General features: G+C 41.1%; 4 protein-coding genes across 7 annotated transcripts; 3 read left to right on the top strand and 1 right to left on the bottom strand.

Moving 5' to 3' along the window:
* On the top strand, positions 1-534 carry LOC306934403 (protein tyrosine phosphatase type IVA 2-like; the record flags this gene model as incomplete). The annotated part of the gene is made up of 1 exon (XM_079516972.1): positions 1-534. One exon carries the CDS (start codon positions 1-3, stop codon positions 532-534), a length of 534 nt encoding a protein of 177 aa, XP_079373098.1.
* Positions 535-3,832: 3,298 nt separating this feature from the next.
* On the bottom strand, positions 3,833-6,391 carry unc119b (unc-119 lipid binding chaperone B). Its single transcript, XM_079516678.1, has 5 exons — positions 5,937-6,391; positions 5,730-5,843; positions 4,817-4,925; positions 4,443-4,615; positions 3,833-4,341 (listed from the first exon to the last, which is right to left on the bottom strand). The coding sequence occupies exons 1-5, from the start codon at positions 6,169-6,171 to the stop codon at positions 4,229-4,231; spliced, it is 744 nt and encodes a 247-aa protein (XP_079372804.1). The 5' UTR covers positions 6,172-6,391; the 3' UTR covers positions 3,833-4,228.
* Positions 6,392-6,986: 595 nt separating this feature from the next.
* Positions 6,987-9,492, top strand: pop5 (POP5 homolog, ribonuclease P/MRP subunit). 2 transcript variants are annotated; one of them, XM_079516176.1, is made up of 5 exons: positions 6,987-7,104; positions 7,211-7,353; positions 8,185-8,340; positions 8,868-8,951; positions 9,141-9,492. In XM_079516176.1, the coding sequence occupies exons 1-5, from the start codon at positions 7,085-7,087 to the stop codon at positions 9,248-9,250; spliced, it is 513 nt and encodes a 170-aa protein (XP_079372302.1). In that variant the 5' UTR covers positions 6,987-7,084; the 3' UTR covers positions 9,251-9,492. The 2 variants fall into 2 exon arrangements, with proteins under 2 accessions (XP_079372302.1, XP_079372303.1); XM_079516177.1 differs by having other exon boundaries at positions 7,000-7,104; positions 7,211-7,314.
* Positions 9,493-10,245: 753 nt separating this feature from the next.
* On the top strand, positions 10,246-19,667 carry rnf10 (ring finger protein 10). Of its 3 annotated transcripts, none has more exons than XM_079515788.1 (17): positions 10,246-10,815; positions 11,368-11,552; positions 11,915-12,123; positions 12,489-12,579; positions 12,835-13,019; positions 13,155-13,291; positions 13,448-13,602; positions 14,641-14,781; positions 15,755-16,007; positions 16,678-16,811; positions 17,037-17,154; positions 17,515-17,616; positions 17,742-17,882; positions 18,044-18,129; positions 18,442-18,499; positions 18,584-18,748; positions 18,856-19,667. In XM_079515788.1, the coding sequence occupies exons 1-17, from the start codon at positions 10,653-10,655 to the stop codon at positions 18,927-18,929; spliced, it is 2,397 nt and encodes a 798-aa protein (XP_079371914.1). In that variant the 5' UTR covers positions 10,246-10,652; the 3' UTR covers positions 18,930-19,667. The 3 variants fall into 3 exon arrangements, with proteins under 3 accessions (XP_079371914.1, XP_079371915.1, XP_079371913.1); XM_079515789.1 differs by having other exon boundaries at positions 18,041-18,129; positions 18,859-19,667; XM_079515787.1 differs by having other exon boundaries at positions 10,247-10,815; positions 18,041-18,129.
* Positions 19,668-19,759: the final 92 nt, after the last annotated feature.

Genomic DNA, 19,759 nt, shown 5'->3' with positions numbered 1-19,759 from the left:
ATGGACCGTCATATTGCCAAGATGAACCAGCCTGCAGTTGAGATTGCCTATGAGCGGATGAGATTCCTCATCACCCACAACCCCAACACGTACACGCTCAAAAGGTTCACAGAGGAGCTGAAGAGATTTGGGGTGAACACACTGGTGAGAGTTTGTGACCCTACATACGACAAAGCTGCAGTCGAGAAGGAAGGAATCCAAGTCTTGGACTGGCCCTACGATGATGGCAACGCCCCCCCCACACAGATCGTTGAGGACTGGCTCAGCCTACTGAAGACAAAGTTCTGCGAGGTGCCCGGCTGCTGCATTGCAGTCCACTGTGTGGCGGGCCTGGGCCGAGCTCCAGTCTTAGTGGCTTTAGCCCTCATCGAATGTGGCATGAAGTATGAGGATGCGGTACAGTTCATAAGGCAGACGAGACGTGGAGCCTTCAACTCCAAGCAGCTTCTTTACCTCGAGAAATACAGGCCCAAAATGCGTCTGCGCAGTCTGCGCTTACGGTTCAACCACAGCCACAACTGCTGTGTGCAGTAGGCTGTAATAATGCAATTAACAGAAAGCTAGCTGTCAAGTAATTAGTGTGGTGATTCGTCAACCCATTTCTCAGATGGGTGGCTGACATCTCCCTTAAAGATCACGCGGGAGAGACTCGGAGTAGACCTACCGCTTCTTCGCTTGGAAAGGACCCGGCTTTGGTGGTTCGGGCATATAGTACGGATGCCTCCCTAGGGAGTTCCTTGCTGCACGTCCCACTGGGAGGAGACTCCCAGGAAAGACCAAGGACCAGATCGGGGGTTATAACTCCACACTGGCCTGGGAATACCTCCGGATCCCCCAGGAGGAACTTAGGAAGTTGCTAATATTGTTCTGGAGAGGGGAGTTTGGAGTTGATCTGCTGGAACTGTTGCCCCGTGACCCGACTCCGGATAAGCTTTTGAAGATGGATGGATGGTTATGCAATATCTGTTGTAACTACCCATTGTCAGAATGCCTGTTGTACCCATTGTCAGAGTACCAGTTGTCATAGTACTTGGAGGCCAGTCTATGACATCATATTGATGAAGGATCTCCATATATGGGCATAAAAGGGGCACAGACAGAAGATACAGAGATTGCATGTAGGCATAAAAAGGGAGAGAATACAGAGAATTTGTGGAATTCTCTGTATTCTAGAAATAATAAGCATGATGCCCCGGGAGCGCATGCCCCTTGGGCTATGATGTCATATTAATGAAGACTCTCCATGTGAAGATGAAAGATGAAATCTATGTATGTGGGCATACAAGGATCACAGACATATTGATGACATCGGGATTTCCATTTACAGTTTGGAGATCTGCAGATTGATCAATATTTTTTGAGGAATCGACCTCAGACCAGGCACAGCACTCCCTCGGGTCACACACATTGAGATTGAAGTTGAAGTAGGACGGTTCTCGAGATGGGCAAAGGACAGATTTGGAGTCCATCCTAATTCTTATTTTTTCAACCTGCAACAATTTTTACACAATCTGCAATTGTTTTTAAAAATTGCACTTAAATTGTCTTGGTTTTATATTAGCAATTATTCCTTTTATTTTTTTCCCCCATGTGTTCTTAAATTGTTCTAAAACAGTGCTTAAGAATAAAACTAAAACTTTGAATGCATTGTATTGGTGTTACTTTTTGAGCTGTGCTGCTAAATGGTGCTAACCAATACTATACATGATCATGATAAAGGGCACCACTCACTTCACAAGTTCACACAAGTGTTTTTGTACACAACTGCACTGATCTGGAAAAGGTTCCCCTGTAATAGTTGTCTTCCTCGATCCTTTCACTTATTTCAATTAACTTTCAAAACTACGTTTAGTCGTTTTAAATAACATTATGTCATCTATATTCACTGATTATGATTAGCATGGCAGTCTAGGTATATATAACACTGTCTAAAACAGGGTTTGTAAAAATGCTTTACTTTTTCATTTAAATATATAATCCTTCACCTGGAAGCCTGACGGGCAGTGTTGAACTTTGTAAAACCACACATTCATGAAATGTCTGTACGCTACGGGACATTTGTTACTTCATACCTCGGAGCATGGCAGGTTATCCTTCATGAGTGCTTAAGACATTTATTTGTACTGAATAGTGCATTTTAATAGGACACCAGGATGTTACAAATATTTAAACAATGACTGGAAGCAGGTCTGGAATTTTAGGGGCGAGGCCACTTGGCCTTTGGTGTTGTCCATTTTTTGAGGGCACAAATACCAGGGCAGGAAGGCCATCACATAAAACAAGATTTTAGTCCATTGAAATAATTGAATTTAAGGGTTAAGGATGATTTTAAATTTAATATGTAGTCAATCTGCAGTGAAATAAATAAGTTATGGTATTTACAATCTGATCCATGCTCCAGATGGGGACTCGGGGGAGTTAAGAATTCAGAATCTCAACAAAAGACACTGGTGTCTACATGACGAGAAAGAGATACAGCCCTATATCTTGCGCCACCCCTTACCCCTAAACATATTTGCCATTTTTTACTATTTTAAAATAGTACAAATAGCCGATCTACAAGCTAACAATGTGTCGATGTAGATTGGCTAGTTGAACTATTTTTAAATGTTTTAAAATAGTAAAAAATGGCAAATAAGTTTAGGGATAAGGGGTGGCACAAGATGGAGCCCAGTGTCTACAACTACTGTACATATAGAGGGTATGCGCATGCCATGCATAAAGTGAGTGGCAAGGTGAGTTTGACATTGTTTAATGCAATCAGATAGGACTTTTCTGTTTGGATGTATGGGCTGTAAAGGCCAGAAAAGTTTTTTTGCCACTTTGGCATTCCTGCATAACTTCCGGGTATGATGTCACACGCATACCCTCAACAAGAAAGACATGGAGAAAGTGTTACAGTCAGCTGGGGAATTAAGGCCACTGTGGCCTCAGGGCATGCAATTTTTTTAGGGGCACAAGGCCAAACTGGGGGGCAACGACAGCAATGGCCTTTGTGGCCTCCCTGAAATTCCTGCCCTGACTGGAAGACTGACCAGAGCAGCAGTCATAAATGGAATGGTCAGGCAACTGTTGCATCTCCATACTCTCCCTAATTCTGTCACTGACTCACTTTGAGAAGCTCTGTCATATCAAGAAACAGACACAACCTATATGTGGGCAAAAGCTTGCGACTCAAGCAACTAAAGCCCTAACCACACCAAAGTGGTTAGGGCTTGGGTCCAACGGTTGCTAAAACCGTCCCAACCCTTTGGTGTGGTTTGGGCCATTGAATTCCATGTGTTGAATCACTAGAGTCAACGTGGGTCAACCTTAGGGGTCAACGTGCAACAAGACATATCACACCGCAGGGACACCGCTAAAACCGTCTTGACCCTTTGGTGTGGTTAGGGCTTAAGAGTGCTCCAATTGTCAGCATCAGGTGCACACTGACTCGATCCTGGCTTTGTCATGGAAGCTTGCCATGAACGTAACAAACAGAACAAAGAATGTTTCCTCAGCACTTACCCTGTGAGCAATAACAGCTAGTTAATGAGGCAGTTGAAATAAGTGTATAACGGTTGGGCCAAACAGGCAACTATCAGGCATCTACAGTCTAACATCACAGTGGGACATTTTTGATTTGTCAGTTAAGTTAATGCATTAAAAATGTTAAGCTGTTCTTGAATTAGTGTAGGTCCAAACCAGCGACGACTAATACTAGGCCACTGAGGGTAAATGCCTGCTGTCAACTATAAATAGGAATCTACCATCCATTTAGTGGCCTCTAATTAACTCAAGTAAGAGAACTCACAACTATCAAAATAAATGATTTGAAATGAAAATCATATAATCCAAAGTGTCCCCTCTCCGAAAAGGAGAATTTAAGGCAAAAGGTATTCAAGCAGTAGCAGAAGATACACACTGTAGAACATGTCATGATAGTCCAATAGACGGTGCAAAATGTTTTTTTTGTATAAATATATCACAGAAATATTTTAGTTACATTACTGTGGGTCCCAAAAACGTTAGAGCATGAGGTAACAATGCATGAATAATTCCTTGTGGACGCAGATGCAGTCTGGTCAAGTTCATAGTAATGCCCCGCCAAAACAAAAAACTAAACTAAACAAAAAATTAAAAAACAAAACACTTTTGTCCCCCAAAAAGCTTTCGGGTGGTCATGATCCAGGCAGATCAAACCCCTGTGATGGAGTTATGTATTGCACTTGAATTTTGTCTTCAAGCATCACTGACCACCATTGTAGGCATAGTCTGCCTTGTTGTGCATGATTAGTTTGTTGTCCACAAAGTAGAAGCTGTCCGATCTGGTCTCGTATGGGTGCGCTACCATTTGTAGAACTGCAAAGACAGAAGTCATGAAGGAAAATAGCAGCTTTGTGAAAATTATGCACACTACTCATTACAAATGTATTGGCAGACATAAGTAAAATAGAACTCACTGAGGTCCTCCGGGAGCTGTGGAAACTCATAAATGTGCTCACACGTGTTGCGACTGTTAGGAATGCAGAAGCCGAAGTCAAAGTCAAAGTTCTTAAGAAGACGGCCCTGGAAATAATGCCTCTCAATCATCCGAAAGCTGTTAATAGGCTGGTCTCCCACTGTGAACTCCACACTGAGTGTTGTAAAGAAAAGGGGGGAAAAGTTAAGCTAATTCACAAAATATTGATGAGAACAGACTATTAGCTGATTGAACTCTCACACTGAACACATACTACCCTCTCTGTAGAGAAACACACATTAGCAGCAAGCGGACTATAAAATGCTCCAGTTCTCTCTAGTATGATGTATAAAACCTTTCAACATGGTTACTCACGTTGCACCAACAGTGCGCAGCTTTAGGAAGGCCGGTGTAAACTGATAACGAACAAAACGTCCAGCGCTGGCATCTACATCAGCACTCTCCTCTTCTTTCACAGCAGGATCTAATAAATAGCCCACACGTGTTTACTGGTGTCTGATTTCAAAATAGGACAATCTAAATACAATACAAATATCGTTGACATCTGCAATTATGGAGAAGATGTTGAGAAATATTAATAAGTTATACACGTTTCTAAAAAAAGATTACATTCTAAATCAAATAATATATCCATAAGACTTTTAATGACAACTACTGCATGAGTCCACTTAATTATATACTAGGATTTGTAGCCAATAGCCATTACATTAAATTGGTTAAATTCGTTGTTGTCTCCATCATGTTGCCAAATGAGGACACTTTACACACAAGCACAAAAACGTGATGTGAATGCGATTGGCATCATGGCATGCAATTCCACATTACATAGGCACAATATTCAACTGTGTTACAAATGTGTTCAGCTCACAGGTTGCTCCCATGTAACGTTAAAAAAAACAATAGAACGTTTGTTTAATACAGCCTTTTGGAGGTGAATACGACAAACTTTAATTATTCATGTTAATCTTGATGGCACAGCTATCGCTGATTTGACTCATATTTCTCTTGACTTCGGGATTCTTTGTTAAACACATATTGATTATTGTATATTAATCAATGATCGTGGCGCTTCCGAGCGTCAGTTTGTAGGTCAACCATGTGCATTGTACATCTGAATCTGAATTAGCCATAGGAGGGGTGCATGTATACTTTCAATTATCTTTTTTAGGGCTCCCAAGAGTTCTCATTATCAACAGACCTGTGGCTCCATAGTAGTAGGCCTACAATCTTATCATTACTTTCGGAATGGCATTGCACGGTGACTTACCACTGTTGGGAGGTTTGGCGATCTCAAACAACACCGTTCCCGTCTCTAGATCTCTGATCTTGAAACGCGTAAAGTCAACGTTGAACACATTATCTTCAGGCTTGCAGAGATAATCTGTGAAAGGGAATGAAACGGCGGGTCAAAAAGACAATAAACTACAACAACAGCTAAAATGCCTGTAACCGTGCATGAGATCTGGATACAAACCCTGTGTAACAGCACGGAGACCCAGAACCTGGTCTGGTGTAATATCTTTTCCTAACGCCCTGAGTTGATCCTCTGTAACAACAGGCCATTTATCCGATTGATTACGTCTCGATTTGAGTTTCTTTAGCATTCCTCCACCAGATTTTCGATCCCTTGGATTCGTAGTAGTTTGGCCGAAATCCGTATCAGACTGTCCTTTACCTGCGGGAGCCGTCTTGTTTCGTGAACCGTTCATATCTCAGCTACCTTACTCCGTAGCAAAGGAAGAAAGTTGGGCTATTTATTTTTTCTTGAATCCAGAAACAAACTGCGGATGAAATTTCAAGATGGCGTAAAACGTGTACGGGGACAAGAAAGTTGTGATTGGCTGTAAACGCTGGCGGTTGTCATAGTTACCAGTTGGGGGTGCGTTTGGGTGGCTGGACCGCGGCCAGAATTGGCTCACCACTTTTTACTTGCCGGTAGCGGTAGCCTCCCTATTATGTTGATTGATTGATTGATTGATTGACAAGAGAAGGGATACAATGATGCTAAGATAACACAAAAAGCCATGAAGGGCTTGTTTCCATTGTAGTCCTGTGGCTGTGTTATGTGTTGATTGATTGATTGACAAAATGTATTCAGTTTGTAAAATGGGTACATTTCAAACGAAAGCACAATTTAAAAAAACTGCTACGAGGATGAAACCAGAACAAGCACTTGTTTACATCAGTGTCCTTCATTTTCAATTCATCATTTCTCATGCAGGAAAATAGTCCTTGTAGGTGTTGCAGGTGTTGTAAAGAAGGCACAGGGTCCTTTTCACGGGTCACGCTCAGTTGTTATTAAGTAGGGCTCCCTTTAGTTTAAATTGGGCTAATTGGGCGGCACATTTCTGATGAATTGAAAATGGAGGACCCTGATCAATGTAAACAAGTCTTGGTGCTTTTCCTGGTTTCATCCTCGTAGCAGTTTGTTGTACTGACTTGTGCTTTCGTTTGAAATGTACCCATACATACACTGTGAATGCGAATACAATTTTCAATCAATGTCCAAAATGCCATTATTATTATTCTATTTCCAGAGGGGGCGCTAATGCACCATAGTGTGTTGCGTTTATTGTTGTTGCCGGAAGTCTTCCGTGCCGTGAAGAAGAAGAAAGTATAACGATGGTGCGGTGTAAATCAAGGTAAAAATGTGCTACAGTTTAACACAAGATATACTTTCCTCTAGTCATACAACAAGTAAGTGTGCGTTAAACATTTATACTCTGATTGTCGCTCCCCTGTCTGCAGGTATTTGCTGTGTGAAGTGAACATGCCAAACCGTAACAGCTTGTTGCCGCTTCGTGAAGGCGCCATCGCACAGGCGTTGAGGGAAGCTGTGGCTCGGGCTCACGGTGACTATGGAGCAGCACATTGCAACATTGGATTCTCTGGTAAACTAAACTTCAACATGGAAAGACTCATTCCCTCCTAGGGCTTCGCCAAGCCAGATTCTATTCTACGTCCGATCAACATCGTCTAACTCAAAGTCTAACTTTGATTGATTGTTAATTTTATTAACAGTTTGCAGAATTACAGTACATTTCAAGCACACACTCAATACAAAGGCTGTTAACTGTGAGTGGACGACCCAATTAAGCATTACACTTGTTTACAACAGGGTCCACCATGTTCAATTCATCAAAACATTTAGAGACGTACAAATAGACACTTCTATATAGACAAAACAGTACAGGAAGTCATCATAATGGAGGTAAAAAGGGGAAAGAAACATATACAGTGAGGGGAAAAGGGGGAAGTCAACATGAGTTAGACTTTTTATGTAGGCCTATTAGCCTACTCACTTCACACAGGTGTGATTTTTGACCTATATACAGGTTTAATGTTTTTAAAAACGCCATTGACAATGAAGATAATCAAATGTTTGTTTTGTCACTGTTTGTTTTACATCATAGCAACATGAGTTAGAATTCCCTCCTCGTTGTAAGATGATAAGAGCGCCCCTCACTTAACACGGGTGGGATTTTTAGAGTATAGTTTACTTTGTTCTGTTGATTACTTTGGATGCCGTAATGGTATTTTATCTTCTTTTTTTGTATTTGGGTATTAAAAGCCCTTTAAATTGTCACTTTGGCATCTGTCAAAATCAGACCAGACTCGTACGACTACAAAGTTCCCAATTGAATGTCATTCGACTCATTCCACTTTAAAGTATGTCACATAACTTTGCTAATTGTTTTTTTCCATTTGTTATATTTCCTCAGTGAAATATCTGAATGCCCTTACTGGAATGGTATTCCTGCGCTGCCTCAAAAGCTATTACAGACTTATCTGGTCTGCATTGCCTTTTATCACTAGTATTAGTATTGACAATCGAGGACAAAAAGTGCCATGTTTCCTGAACTGTTTGCATGTGGGAGGTAAGATATATGTACGTTTAGAATTGTTATTCATTGTTCAGCATGGAGTTGGTCATTTCAGTTGATCCAATTAAGTCTTTGAAAATGTAACAAAGTATTGTATTATATACAAAAAAAAGTAGTACTGCTTAATTCCCAAAAGGTGTAAAATGCAGAATTTCAATGAAAAAAACTATCTACCAGGTAGACCCTGATGAAGATCTTTTAGGTCGAAACATGTTGGTCTTTTTTGTTGCCTTGCTCATAAATAAATCATATTATATATTTTTTCACCAAAGACTGGGTGCCTTGGAATCTTTTTCTTTGAAAGTCTGCATTTTACACCTTTTGGGAATTAAGCAGTACTACTTTGGAGGGGAAAAAAACATTTTTTGTCTACAATCTTACCTGTATCACCAAAGAGCACCCAATCTATATATAATAGACAGTTAGCCACTGACTTTAGTGAACTGCATTTTTGATAACTTAATGACTCCACTCCAGCCCTGCCCCATCTTGTCACCAATTCTATGCTATTCTTTCTCCAGGAACAATCAGAACATGTCAGAAATTTCTGATCCGATACAACACCCAGCAGCTTCACAGAATGCTCCCTCAATGTAAAAGTGAAGGTAGATTGTTCTGTAATTTTATTCATACATACTGCAATTTCCTAATTACTTAATGGATCTAGCAGTTACATTTTTGTTTTGTCTAGCTTGGGATGATTTCTTTCCTATGGTACAACATGATTGTATTGTATGAGTGAGTATGACAATCTCCTGATAGCACTTTAATTCCTCCCCTTTCTCCATTTGCAGAAGAAAGACAAGAGATTCGCCAAGCAATACTAAGCACTACTAACTTGAGCTATAAAAGACCAGAAAAAGCTTCTGATGATGAAGTGGAAAGTGATGAAGGAGAAGAATGACCATCATGTCTACATGAAATGCATCCTGGCTGTTTCCAGTTCTGCCACTTTTTGTTTTCAAACTCATAGGAACTTACAGTGCAACTGCCGAGCTGAATTCTATGGCTAGTGGCTACTGGGAATTAATTGGGCCTGGCTTGCAGTACTATACAGATGATAAATGTTTTCTTATTTGTATATATGTACAGTATGTTGCGCTGTCTTTATTTCTTTTGTTATATTAAAGCCTTAGTTTTGATGAAGTAACAGTGACCTTATTTAGCTGTACACAGTGTGTGGATGTAGATACCTGCTGGGAGATGGAATATTGTTTTTCAAGCTGGAACAAAACAAAAAATAAGGCCTCTATTTTTACAATGGCCAGATTTTTTGTTTGTTTTGACAAAATATGAGTACCGGTACTTGAAATCAGTGAGATTCTGAGCTGAAATATAAATATAATAGTCCTTTCATAGACTTGAAAGTACATTATTGTTAACGAGACAGTGGTTCTAAACCTGTGGGGCAAGGGGGGTCGCCACATGATTTTGGATGACAGTAAATGTAAGGTCTTTTAAAGGGATATTTCACTTTCAAAAAAACTTTTGGTCATTTTATCGTCTACTCTGGCTTATGTGAACACCCAGACAGTTGATTTTAGATATTTGATATATTCATTATAGCTGCCCCCCCACCCCAGACCCATTATAACGTCAAACTCCATTTTAACCATGATAGATTCATCGAAAACAGTGAAACACCCAACCTTTTTCTGTTGACTGATATTGTCCTAATACGTGAGGCCGGGGGCTGTGGATTTTTATTTACTGTTTTCAGTTAGGGTTCAGAATAAATTATGGACTTAGACTGTTATTCGTCTCAACTGCTCATTACTCATTTCTCTCACCTGACTTGTGTAGAAAGCTTCAGGCACACGCAGCGTGCACTTCTTTCTGTAGTAAAACTACATTTCCCATAAATACCTAAGTGGGCGTTTTTGCCAAACACGGAGTTGGTAGAAGATCCATCCGGGTCCCTCAAGTTCTTGTCTGGCGACCCGTCGCCATTAGTGCAAGTTCGAAACAGCGATCATATATTTTTTGGTTAAAATCAAACACTTTACGCGTTTTCCAGCATTTGGAAAACGTGCGGCGCCTTTTCAAGGCATTTTGTCTTTTCTGCATCTAGAAAAAGCGAACATTTTTGGGGTCTAGGCCCCTCGTAGTGAGCGACGTTCGTTCTCTTTTTTCAACCTGCATACATTGAGACATCGATATTGTGTCTCTATTTTTTCTCGGTTTGTTTTGGTGTCAAGATGTCGCCGTAATGGGGTCTCCGTGTTTGATAGAAATGAACCAGGGCCTTTGCCGCCTGACCCACACTCGCCACAGTCCGCTTTCACCCACCGTTTTTATTCCGTTTGATGCTAGAGAGCTCGGAGGCTCTCTCGCTGGAGCTTGGCCTCAAAATATCTCACTGCAAGGAGACAAATATGGAGAAAAATCCCAACTATACCAACAGCAGCAAGGTTCCACCCCGTTCGAATTCTACTGGCCCGGTACCTGGCGATTCTAAACCCAAAACAGGTGAACATTTATAGTAATAGTAAGGAGTCAAGGACAGTAAACATATTATGCACCTTTTTAGGCACGATGGAGGCCGCTTTGGGCCTAGTTGTAGCATGGCGTTTACAATATAGGATTACGGATGACACCTAGTGGTAGACCATGGTGTTTACATAATATGGATGACGTTCCTGTCATAGGAAAGCGTTTGTACCTAATGAATTAATGTAACTGTTAACGAGTTACAAGAGGATACTTTTACTCTAAGGGGTGTTTGAAATGTCAAATGTGTCATTGTAGTCTACGTCTTGTCACGACTCACTTCATTAAATAAGTGTAGGCGAGTAGGCCTACTAGGCTAGTTGCCTAGTTTATATGCCCCCTATATCAGCTGGCTGCACGTGTGCTTATAAATATGTCAAGCAGCCACACCCCTCGGTTTGAGTTCTATATAGTCACGTTTTTTTCCCTCCCTCAGAATAGCATAATTGGCATTATTTTTGTATTGTATATTGATTTGGCCCCTAACTTAATATTAATTCAAGGTGTTAACTTATTATCTCATCTTTTCAGATGGTAAGAGTAATGGAGGCTCCAAGCGTTGCGGTCGCAAGCGGGAACCTTCCTTCCCTAAAAGTGACAGTTTCACAGGCCCTCAACGCACCAATTCACAGAAAAACAAGAATTTTGACAAGAGACCCCCCCAGAGAGGTGGAGGACGGCAATATGGGGTTACAGGCGGAGGACGACGCGAGGAGGTGAGCACTCTTAGCATCAAAAATAGAATCTAATCCAATTCATGGCAGAAACTGAAGGACTATGCACTCTTCAGTTTGGAATCGAATTCCTGACCTATTCTCACAAAGTCCTATTGAACAATTCTTGTGACCCATTTTAAAAAAAAAAAGGGAAATATTAGTGCTGTATTTGAAAGTGAATATTAGTGACAGATTAATAAAGGTGCTGTATTTGAAAGTGAAAACAGAAATAACCTTTGTGGATTGTTTCACTTGCAACACCATATTTTCATGTTTTCAACCCAGAGCAGCTGCCTTCTCCTTATTCTTTAACAGTCAAATTGTCTGTGTTAACAGATCAATATCCCTGTCTGTCTTTGCAGGTAGCAGAGACACGCCGGGCTGAGTTTAGCCCGGCTCAATTTACTGGACCCAAAAAGATAAGTTTGAACCACCTGCTCAACTTCACCTTTGAACCCCGAGGGGCCAATGGTGGCATCGGAGATGGAGGAGGCCAGTCCGGCTGGGGCCGCCGGAACAAGTGGGGCCACACGCACAAGCCCTTCAACAAGGAGCTTTTTCTGCAGGCCAAGTGAGTGGTTTCTCAACTTATCTGAATTGAATTAAATTTGTACTTAGAACAAAACATGATCATGGCGTTAGCTAGAACAGATGGCTAACGTCACGACACTGTCGTGCGATAGTGATGAATGTGTATAAATTAGGCATTCTTCATATAGGACGGTGAAGAGTGAGAGTAGGTATGAAATGCTACCCTTGGCCATTGAAGTTGTGCAGCCTAAAATACAGTGCTGTATTGTGTTGTCTTAATTTACTTTGTTGGTTATTCTTAAGCTATCGGCAAGCAATCTAGTTGCTTACACAGTTGTGTGAGAGAATATATTAAGTTCATAATTGCATTTGTCATGGATAGAACTCAATGGTGTTTCATTTTAGTTGCCAGTTTGTGGTGACTGATGACCAGGACTATACAGCTCACTTCACTGACCCAGATACACTGGTTAACTGGGACTGTGTGCAGCAAGTGGTGAGTGTCTTCTGTGTAGTTTTCAACTTTATTTTAATTTCCTTTACCAAGGTTTCTCTGATATTACCTCCTAATTCTTGAATTTGTTTCAGCTTTAATTATAAAAATACATTTTAGTTGGACACACTACACATTAATTCAAAATACAGAGGGAAAAAAGTAATTATAGATGAAGTTGAGAGCAAAACCAAAGTCACTACACTCAATCATATTGAATGATATTAACCCATAAATTGATTTCTTTTACATTTTTAGCGCATCTACAGCCATGAGGTGCCCTCATGCCCGATCTGCCTGTACCCTCCAGTGGCAGCCCACATCACACGATGTGGACACATCTTCTGCTGGCCATGCATGCTACATTATCTGTCACTCAGTGACAAGAGTTGGGCCAAGTGTCCCATCTGCTACGAGGCTGTGAATTCTGCTGACCTCAAAAGGTAACTATGAATACCAATGAGTGCTACAGATGCAACTTTGAAGCACAGCCATTTTTTTAACTGTTAAAATCTTTCGAATGGCTTTTCTATGGCATTTGAGCAATTGTCTTAGTAATCATGTATCTCCTGTTGCAGTGTGGTTGCAATGGAGACCAGGCAGTATGCAGTTGGTGATCTCATCACCATGCGTCTGATGCGCAGAGAAAAGGGAGCTCTCGTGGCCATGCCTAGTGCTCAGTGGGTGAAAGTGGAAGAACCAGTTCGCTTTGGAGGTATGAAAACAAAGTATCCATATTTAATGAAATAAAAATACTGTGTTGGTCTTGCAGCAACTATAAGAAACGGGCCAAACAACGAATGCAAATGGAACAATCTTGTTACATGGATAATTGAAGTGATATTCCTCTTTTTGAACATGTGTTTTCTAGATATGTGTCTCAGCCAGTACTCCAAGCTGCTGCTGGCCTCTCCAGAGCAGGTACTGAATCTGATGGCAGAAGAGAAGGCCACCTTGCAGGTCCAGCTCAGCCAGGAAGTGGATGCTGAATCCTGTTTCATCCAGAGTGCCCTATGCGACTTGCAGGTACACACCTCTAATAATACAATTTATACAGTTTATTTTATGTGTATTCATTCAGAATATCAAATAGGCTGCTTTCTAAGTTAGTGCAGTTGCCTGTATATTAATGTCATTGTACTTTTGGAGCATACACCGAAGTATTTGTGCCTTTTGATCCATGAAAATCCGCTTGAAAATAGTCCCATGATTTAGTTCAGTTTTATTTTCGGAATGTGGGGCATACAGTACATACATAACAAACATCATTTTCATTTTTTTTGAGTGTCCGTTGCTTGTATCCTGTCCAAATATCCAAAAAAGTGCTAGGGAGAAGCCATAGGCTTGTCGGGCCCTACCCCTGGAGTCCAGTTGCATATTTAGGTGCACATGGGTTGTAGACTGATGGACATCTGTCTACCTGCACAGTGCATACATTCATGTAGTCCTTACATATATACATTCACACACACATTCATATCTATAAACACATATATACATATGCACATATACACACCTACTTAGACACACCACAATATACATAGCAGAATCAATACATTCCATTGCTTGTCCGATTGATTAAGCCAAAATAGCAAATAGCATCCCGAATTACATTATTGGAAAATTATTACTATATAAGTGTTATTATTTAGGGGATATGAGTATGATTCCTGATTTTGTGATTGAGCCGACAAAAAAGCCACTTCCGCAATCCGGGTCACAGACAAAGAGCAAAGCGGGCTAAGATCGTACCCCCTCGTTCACTTTGCATTGGAGTCAGTTTCCCAGAAGACAAAACCGGATTTTCATAATTACCATCTAACGGCGAATTAAACACATAAAACAAATGGCGGGTTTAGCGTATTGTGTATTTTGTGAGCTTGTACATCTTGTATAAAGTAGTTTAAGGGTTTTATAAATATTGAACCATTGAAAAAGTATTAACTATAGCTTGTGACTAAATAATAACTACATTGGATCCATTGGAATGCAGGTTATTTTTTCTTCTTTCATTTACTGAAAAGTATAATAATCTGACTCTGAATTTATCTGTTTGCGTTTTAGGAGAGAGAGGAAGTTGTGTTGAAGCAACAGAAGACGCGCGAGAAGAAAAATGTTGTGGACCACAACCTGTTCTCACTCACTCTGGAAGAACCTTCCTCCCCTGTGGAGGAAGTGGTGACCATAACCAGCAGTAGTACCAAGGTCAGTCTAGTAGGAAACATCAGCCATGAACAATTTTCCTCAAGATTGTAGGCGCTTGGCATGGATGCCCCTTTCAAACATTGGTAATATGGATTTAGGTAATTTTCTAATTATAATTCTGGCTGTGGCTGACAAGTAAATAAACTTGTTGAATAAATTACAGCTAAGCAGTGACTGAGTTTAGCTGTCATTTGCCACTAAAATTTGCTGTTCAGGTGTGTGCGATGAGATTAGCTTTATTGCCTGAACATGGTCCCTTATCTTGTGGAGCGTGTAAATTGTCCTTGTTTTGTAATCCAAGAAAGGACATGTAACATTGTATTCCCCTTAGGCCTGCAAATTAATTTGGTCATCGATAATAATCAGCAATGAATCACAGGTGTTTTTTGGCAATGAGTCTTGTGTATTTTTCCACTTGAACATACTAACATAGTTATTCTTTTTTGCGCTAATGTCAGCTAAGCTAAGGAGGAGTGGGCCACCTGCCAAGTTGCACATGTGTAAAAACTACCGTAAAGCAAAAGTTGGATATGCAATGGCACCACCCCATACAAAGCGCATCACATCTGAGAGCTTTAGACCTGCAACTTAGTAAAGAGAAGAATTACATGCAATATCTGTATTAAGATGGACTTTGCTCGGCGTGGAAGTAAATCCACAATGCGAGAGCATTTGAAGAGCAGTTATGTTGCATTATTTGGTATTGCCTTGTTAACTATCTAGCCGTGGACAGATCAATTCGCATTGCATGTTGTGGATCCGGTCTGGGGCGGAAAACATTGATTGATACAGTAGGCAGGCTCTAGGCCGGATCAGAGCACTGAGCAATAAATAGAAACCCAGACCCATTGAGCTACAAGTATATAAGGTAGAAATCTGTATCCGCTCTAGACCGGATGTGAATTGAACCTAGTTTTTTTTCTTCTTGCATTTTGATATTCATATTTGTAATCACTACTGTTCTCTCCACTAGCCTGTATTGCAATACTCCTCTGCCTTTGATGATGAGGTGGCTGAGTTTGCAGAGGAGGCCACTTGTGAGGAGCCAGAGGAGGCCACTTGTGAGGAGCCAGACTGCCCAAATGGAATCCTGGAGAGTGTGCTGGAAGAACCTGCTGAGTCCACAGAGCTCCAGCCTATTAAGGAGAACCCTTCTGGTCAGGCAGAAGCAGGCCGGCCCCCAGTCAATGTGGCACATCATGGACCCTACTATTACTTCTACCAAGGTAGAGTCAGCATTCTGTTTAGCTGTGAGGGTTATCTGCAGTCACGTGGGAGAATTCAAAACTGAAATATGTTCCAAATTTGCTTGGGACTGCTGTTTGGTGAGGTTAGGATATTCAGAGATTTTGCAACTTTTGTGTCGTTTTTACTCAATTTAGTAGTTAATGCCATTGACACTTGATTCCTCCCCATACACAATTGTGTGTTCACACTACTGTTGTATTCTACTGACTCACCTGCCAGTGAGGAGCCCCCACTGGGAGGATGTAGAGCCCAACACTCACTGCTGACAGGTGCTGCCCCAGAGTGCCTGCAGTGGCAAATACCTGCCCGGCTGCTTCTCTCCCCGAAAACGAACCAATTGTGTTTGTATTGACGCTCGACAAAACCGGTTCCCCCACGGTGGATTCGAACCCACAACCTCCTCGTGGTGCACAGGCACTTTACCACTGTGCCACCTGAAGGCTAAAGCTTAAAATGTTTGAGGGAATCATTTACAAACACACAACAGCCAACATAAGACTGGGTACATTAAAATAAGCTCCTTAGTTGGCAATAGTTAAAATAAAATTAGTACATGACATCCAATTAAATTGCTCTGTCAGAAAGTACCCATCATATTGGATAATCAAAATGGTTTAGTCTTGAATTATAATCTATACTTTATTTCAGCTGAGGACTGCCAGGAAATGTTCTTGCACCCTGTGAATTTACGATGCCTGTTGCGTGAATATGGCAGCCTGGAGGACTGCCCGGACACCATCACTGCCACATTGGTGGAGATAGTGGGACATACGATCACTGAGGTAAGACCATGAAGAAGAGGATGTTTACAGTCTTCATACAGACAGTGTAGTTTTTCCACTTTAAAGCACTTGATAACTTTTAGAAAAATGCTACTCAATCATTATCTGTTTAGTATTTGGAGTTGTATCGATTGATGATAAGGTAACTTATCAACCCAAACTTCTACCAAAGTGTAATTTTGCTTTCATTTCTCTGACTGATTTGCCTTTAATGCTGTCCTACAGGATGTCCGCCGTAGGCACCGCTATCTGGCTCACCTGCCACTCACTTGTGAGTACAGCATTTGTGAGCTAGAACTGCAGCCACCCATCGTGTCCAAAGAAACCCTGGACACATTTGCAGGTCAGTATCCTTAAATTTACTATAGATATGAATTGAATTCCACTAAGAGCAAGCCCACTGGCACTCACTCTCTCTCTCTGTGTGTGTGTGTGTGTGTGTGTGTGTGTGTGTGTGTGTGTGTGTGTGTGTGTGTGTGTGTGTGTGTGTGTGTGTGTGTGTGTGTGTGTGTGTGTGTGTGTGTGTGTGTGTGTGTGTGTGTGTGTGTGTGTGTGTGTGTGTGTGTGTGTGTGTGTGTGTGTGTGTGTGTGTGTGTGTGTGTGTGTGTGTGTTCTAGTAATAATGAGCTGGTAAGAATTCTGAATTTGCAGATGTTGTCTTGCTGCTTTTTTATTTTTATCTAAAAATGTCAACCTTTTTTAGATGATCTTGAGAAAAGAAAGCGCCTCAGGCAGAAGAAAGCAAGAGATGAAAAGCGCAGGGAGAAGCGCATTGAGATCGAGGAGAACAAGAAACAAGGGAAATGTAAGCATGTCTAAAGATGTATTGATGCAAACAGAAACTACAGGAAGATGTCTACAAATCAGTCATTTGACATGGACAGTGTGTGAGACATCTGTAAGGTTTTCGTCCTCCTTTTCCCCCCTCAGATCCTGAGGTCCATATCGGCCTGGAGAATCTTCAGCAGTTCCCAGCGTTCGGGTCACCTCCTCACAGCAGTGCAATCCCTGTCTACTACCCTGACTTTCAGTTGGCACCTCCATCACCACTTAGCAGCAGCCCTGTGACTGGTGAGAGCTGCTCTTCTTGCTATTCATACTTAATTTGCTCGGCTTTACAGTTCATCTTGTTCTTTTTCAGTCCCCCCCCCCCCCCCCCCCCTTTTTGTTTTAGTTTTTAGCAGCTGCACCATGTACAGTAAATTGTTATGACTTCTCTGCTGTTTCAGAAGGGATGTTCCCTTGTCTGAATGGACAAAGCCCTTCACCTATTGTGGGCAGTGTAGAGGATGACTCTAACTGCATGTCCTTTGCACAGGTATGTTCTTTTGTAAAATTAATCACTTCTTTAGAGCTGCATCTATCGATTATTTTCTGAAAAACGGAAAGGTTACATTTCACATTGCACACTATATGCACTCCTGTAACTTTAACCAGCAGCAAACAATATAAATTGATTTTATTAAAATAGATTTTTCATAATAGTCGATTAACTGTTGCAGCCCTGCCCTTTTGCTATATCGTCAGTCTTCTGGTCGACTGTCTTGAGCAACAGATTCAATACTGTTATTGACACTTTGTATGTGTGGCATGACTCCAACTTTTGATTCTGTCTTGTTTTATTCTGTAGATGCTAAGAGATGGTAAAGCCAGAGGAGAAGCTGGACCCAGGATCACTACAAAGCAAGGTAGAGCAAGTTTATAAACATTATAGTACTGACAGACAAGATTTGAGCCATCCCTGTTCACTTGTTGGTTTCATGGTCCTGCAGACAAGCTACTGGCTCCTCCAGCTGTGGACAGCGATGGGGAGAGTGATGGGTCAGATCGTGTCCCAGTACCTAGCTTCCAGAACTCTTTCAGCCAGGCCTTTGAGGCAGCACTTCTGCAACTAGACAATGGCGCAACTGCTCCTCCAGAACCTGTGGTTGACCCTGGTGAGTTTTAAAATGTAATTGGTTTATCTGTTGGTTTGAATTTTTTTGTGTGTTTGTATATATATATGAGAGCTGGTGCTGTACTTATCCTTGCTGTCTCTCTTCAGAAGAGAAAGGAGGGAAGAAAAAGAAGAAAAAGAAGATGCTTCTGTTCAGCACATCCATGGTCCACACAAAGTAGACAGCACTGAATTTCATGATCATCATCCTCATTCATCCCCTATCTCATGTTGATTTTCTCTTGTCCCATGCTGACCATTGTATTGGAATTATAAGCTATTGAAATAGGGTTTTGTGCATAGCCAAAGTTCATACTGCCTCGTTCACTGTTCAACCTAACCTACCGTTCAGATGTTGGGTTGTCATGCAATCGGATCAATTTTTTTTTTACATTCTTAAATGGGATGAAGGTTTTAAAGTGTCCCCTGTTGTACCACAGATAACCTTATGGAAGATATGTAGAAAGCAAACAAGACGATAACGAATGTTGTCACATAATGCCAGTTAAGACAGTTTAAATGATCTGGATATAATTCGTTTCAGTTGGCTTCCAGGTCTTATAATGTAGCTTTGGCTTAAAGTTGACCCAGAATGTTGCCTATAGAGGATGTATAGGAATAATATGGAAAAGTTTATGGGGTGCTCTACGTATATTTGAGTAGCAGTCAGCCAGCTGCGGGTACGTCACATACTCTGAATATCCTCTAAATTTTCTCAAACAGGGCTCAAGGCTCAAACATTATCGGCATGGATAAGTTGTCTTTGGACATAATGGGGAAAAAGTAAAGTATTTATTCCTTGATATTGAATAAACAGTGGTTAGCAAAACATAGCTCTTTAAGATAATGCATAGCTTATTTGGGGGATTATTGTTTTTAAGAAGGATGGCCTATTTTGTAATGACAGAAATACTTAATCTCATACCAGTGTAAGAAAGAAAACAGTGTTGAATTAATCATTTAGATCTATTGTTTCAGGAGAACTCAAGTATTTTCTGCCTGGTTATTCACT

The sequence above is a fragment of the Electrona antarctica genome, assembly GCF_951216825.1.
Source record: "Electrona antarctica genome assembly, chromosome: 12".
In the NCBI taxonomy this organism is placed as follows: Eukaryota; Metazoa; Chordata; class Actinopteri; order Myctophiformes; family Myctophidae; genus Electrona; species Electrona antarctica.
This window is presented reverse-complemented; position numbering and strand designations above follow the sequence as displayed.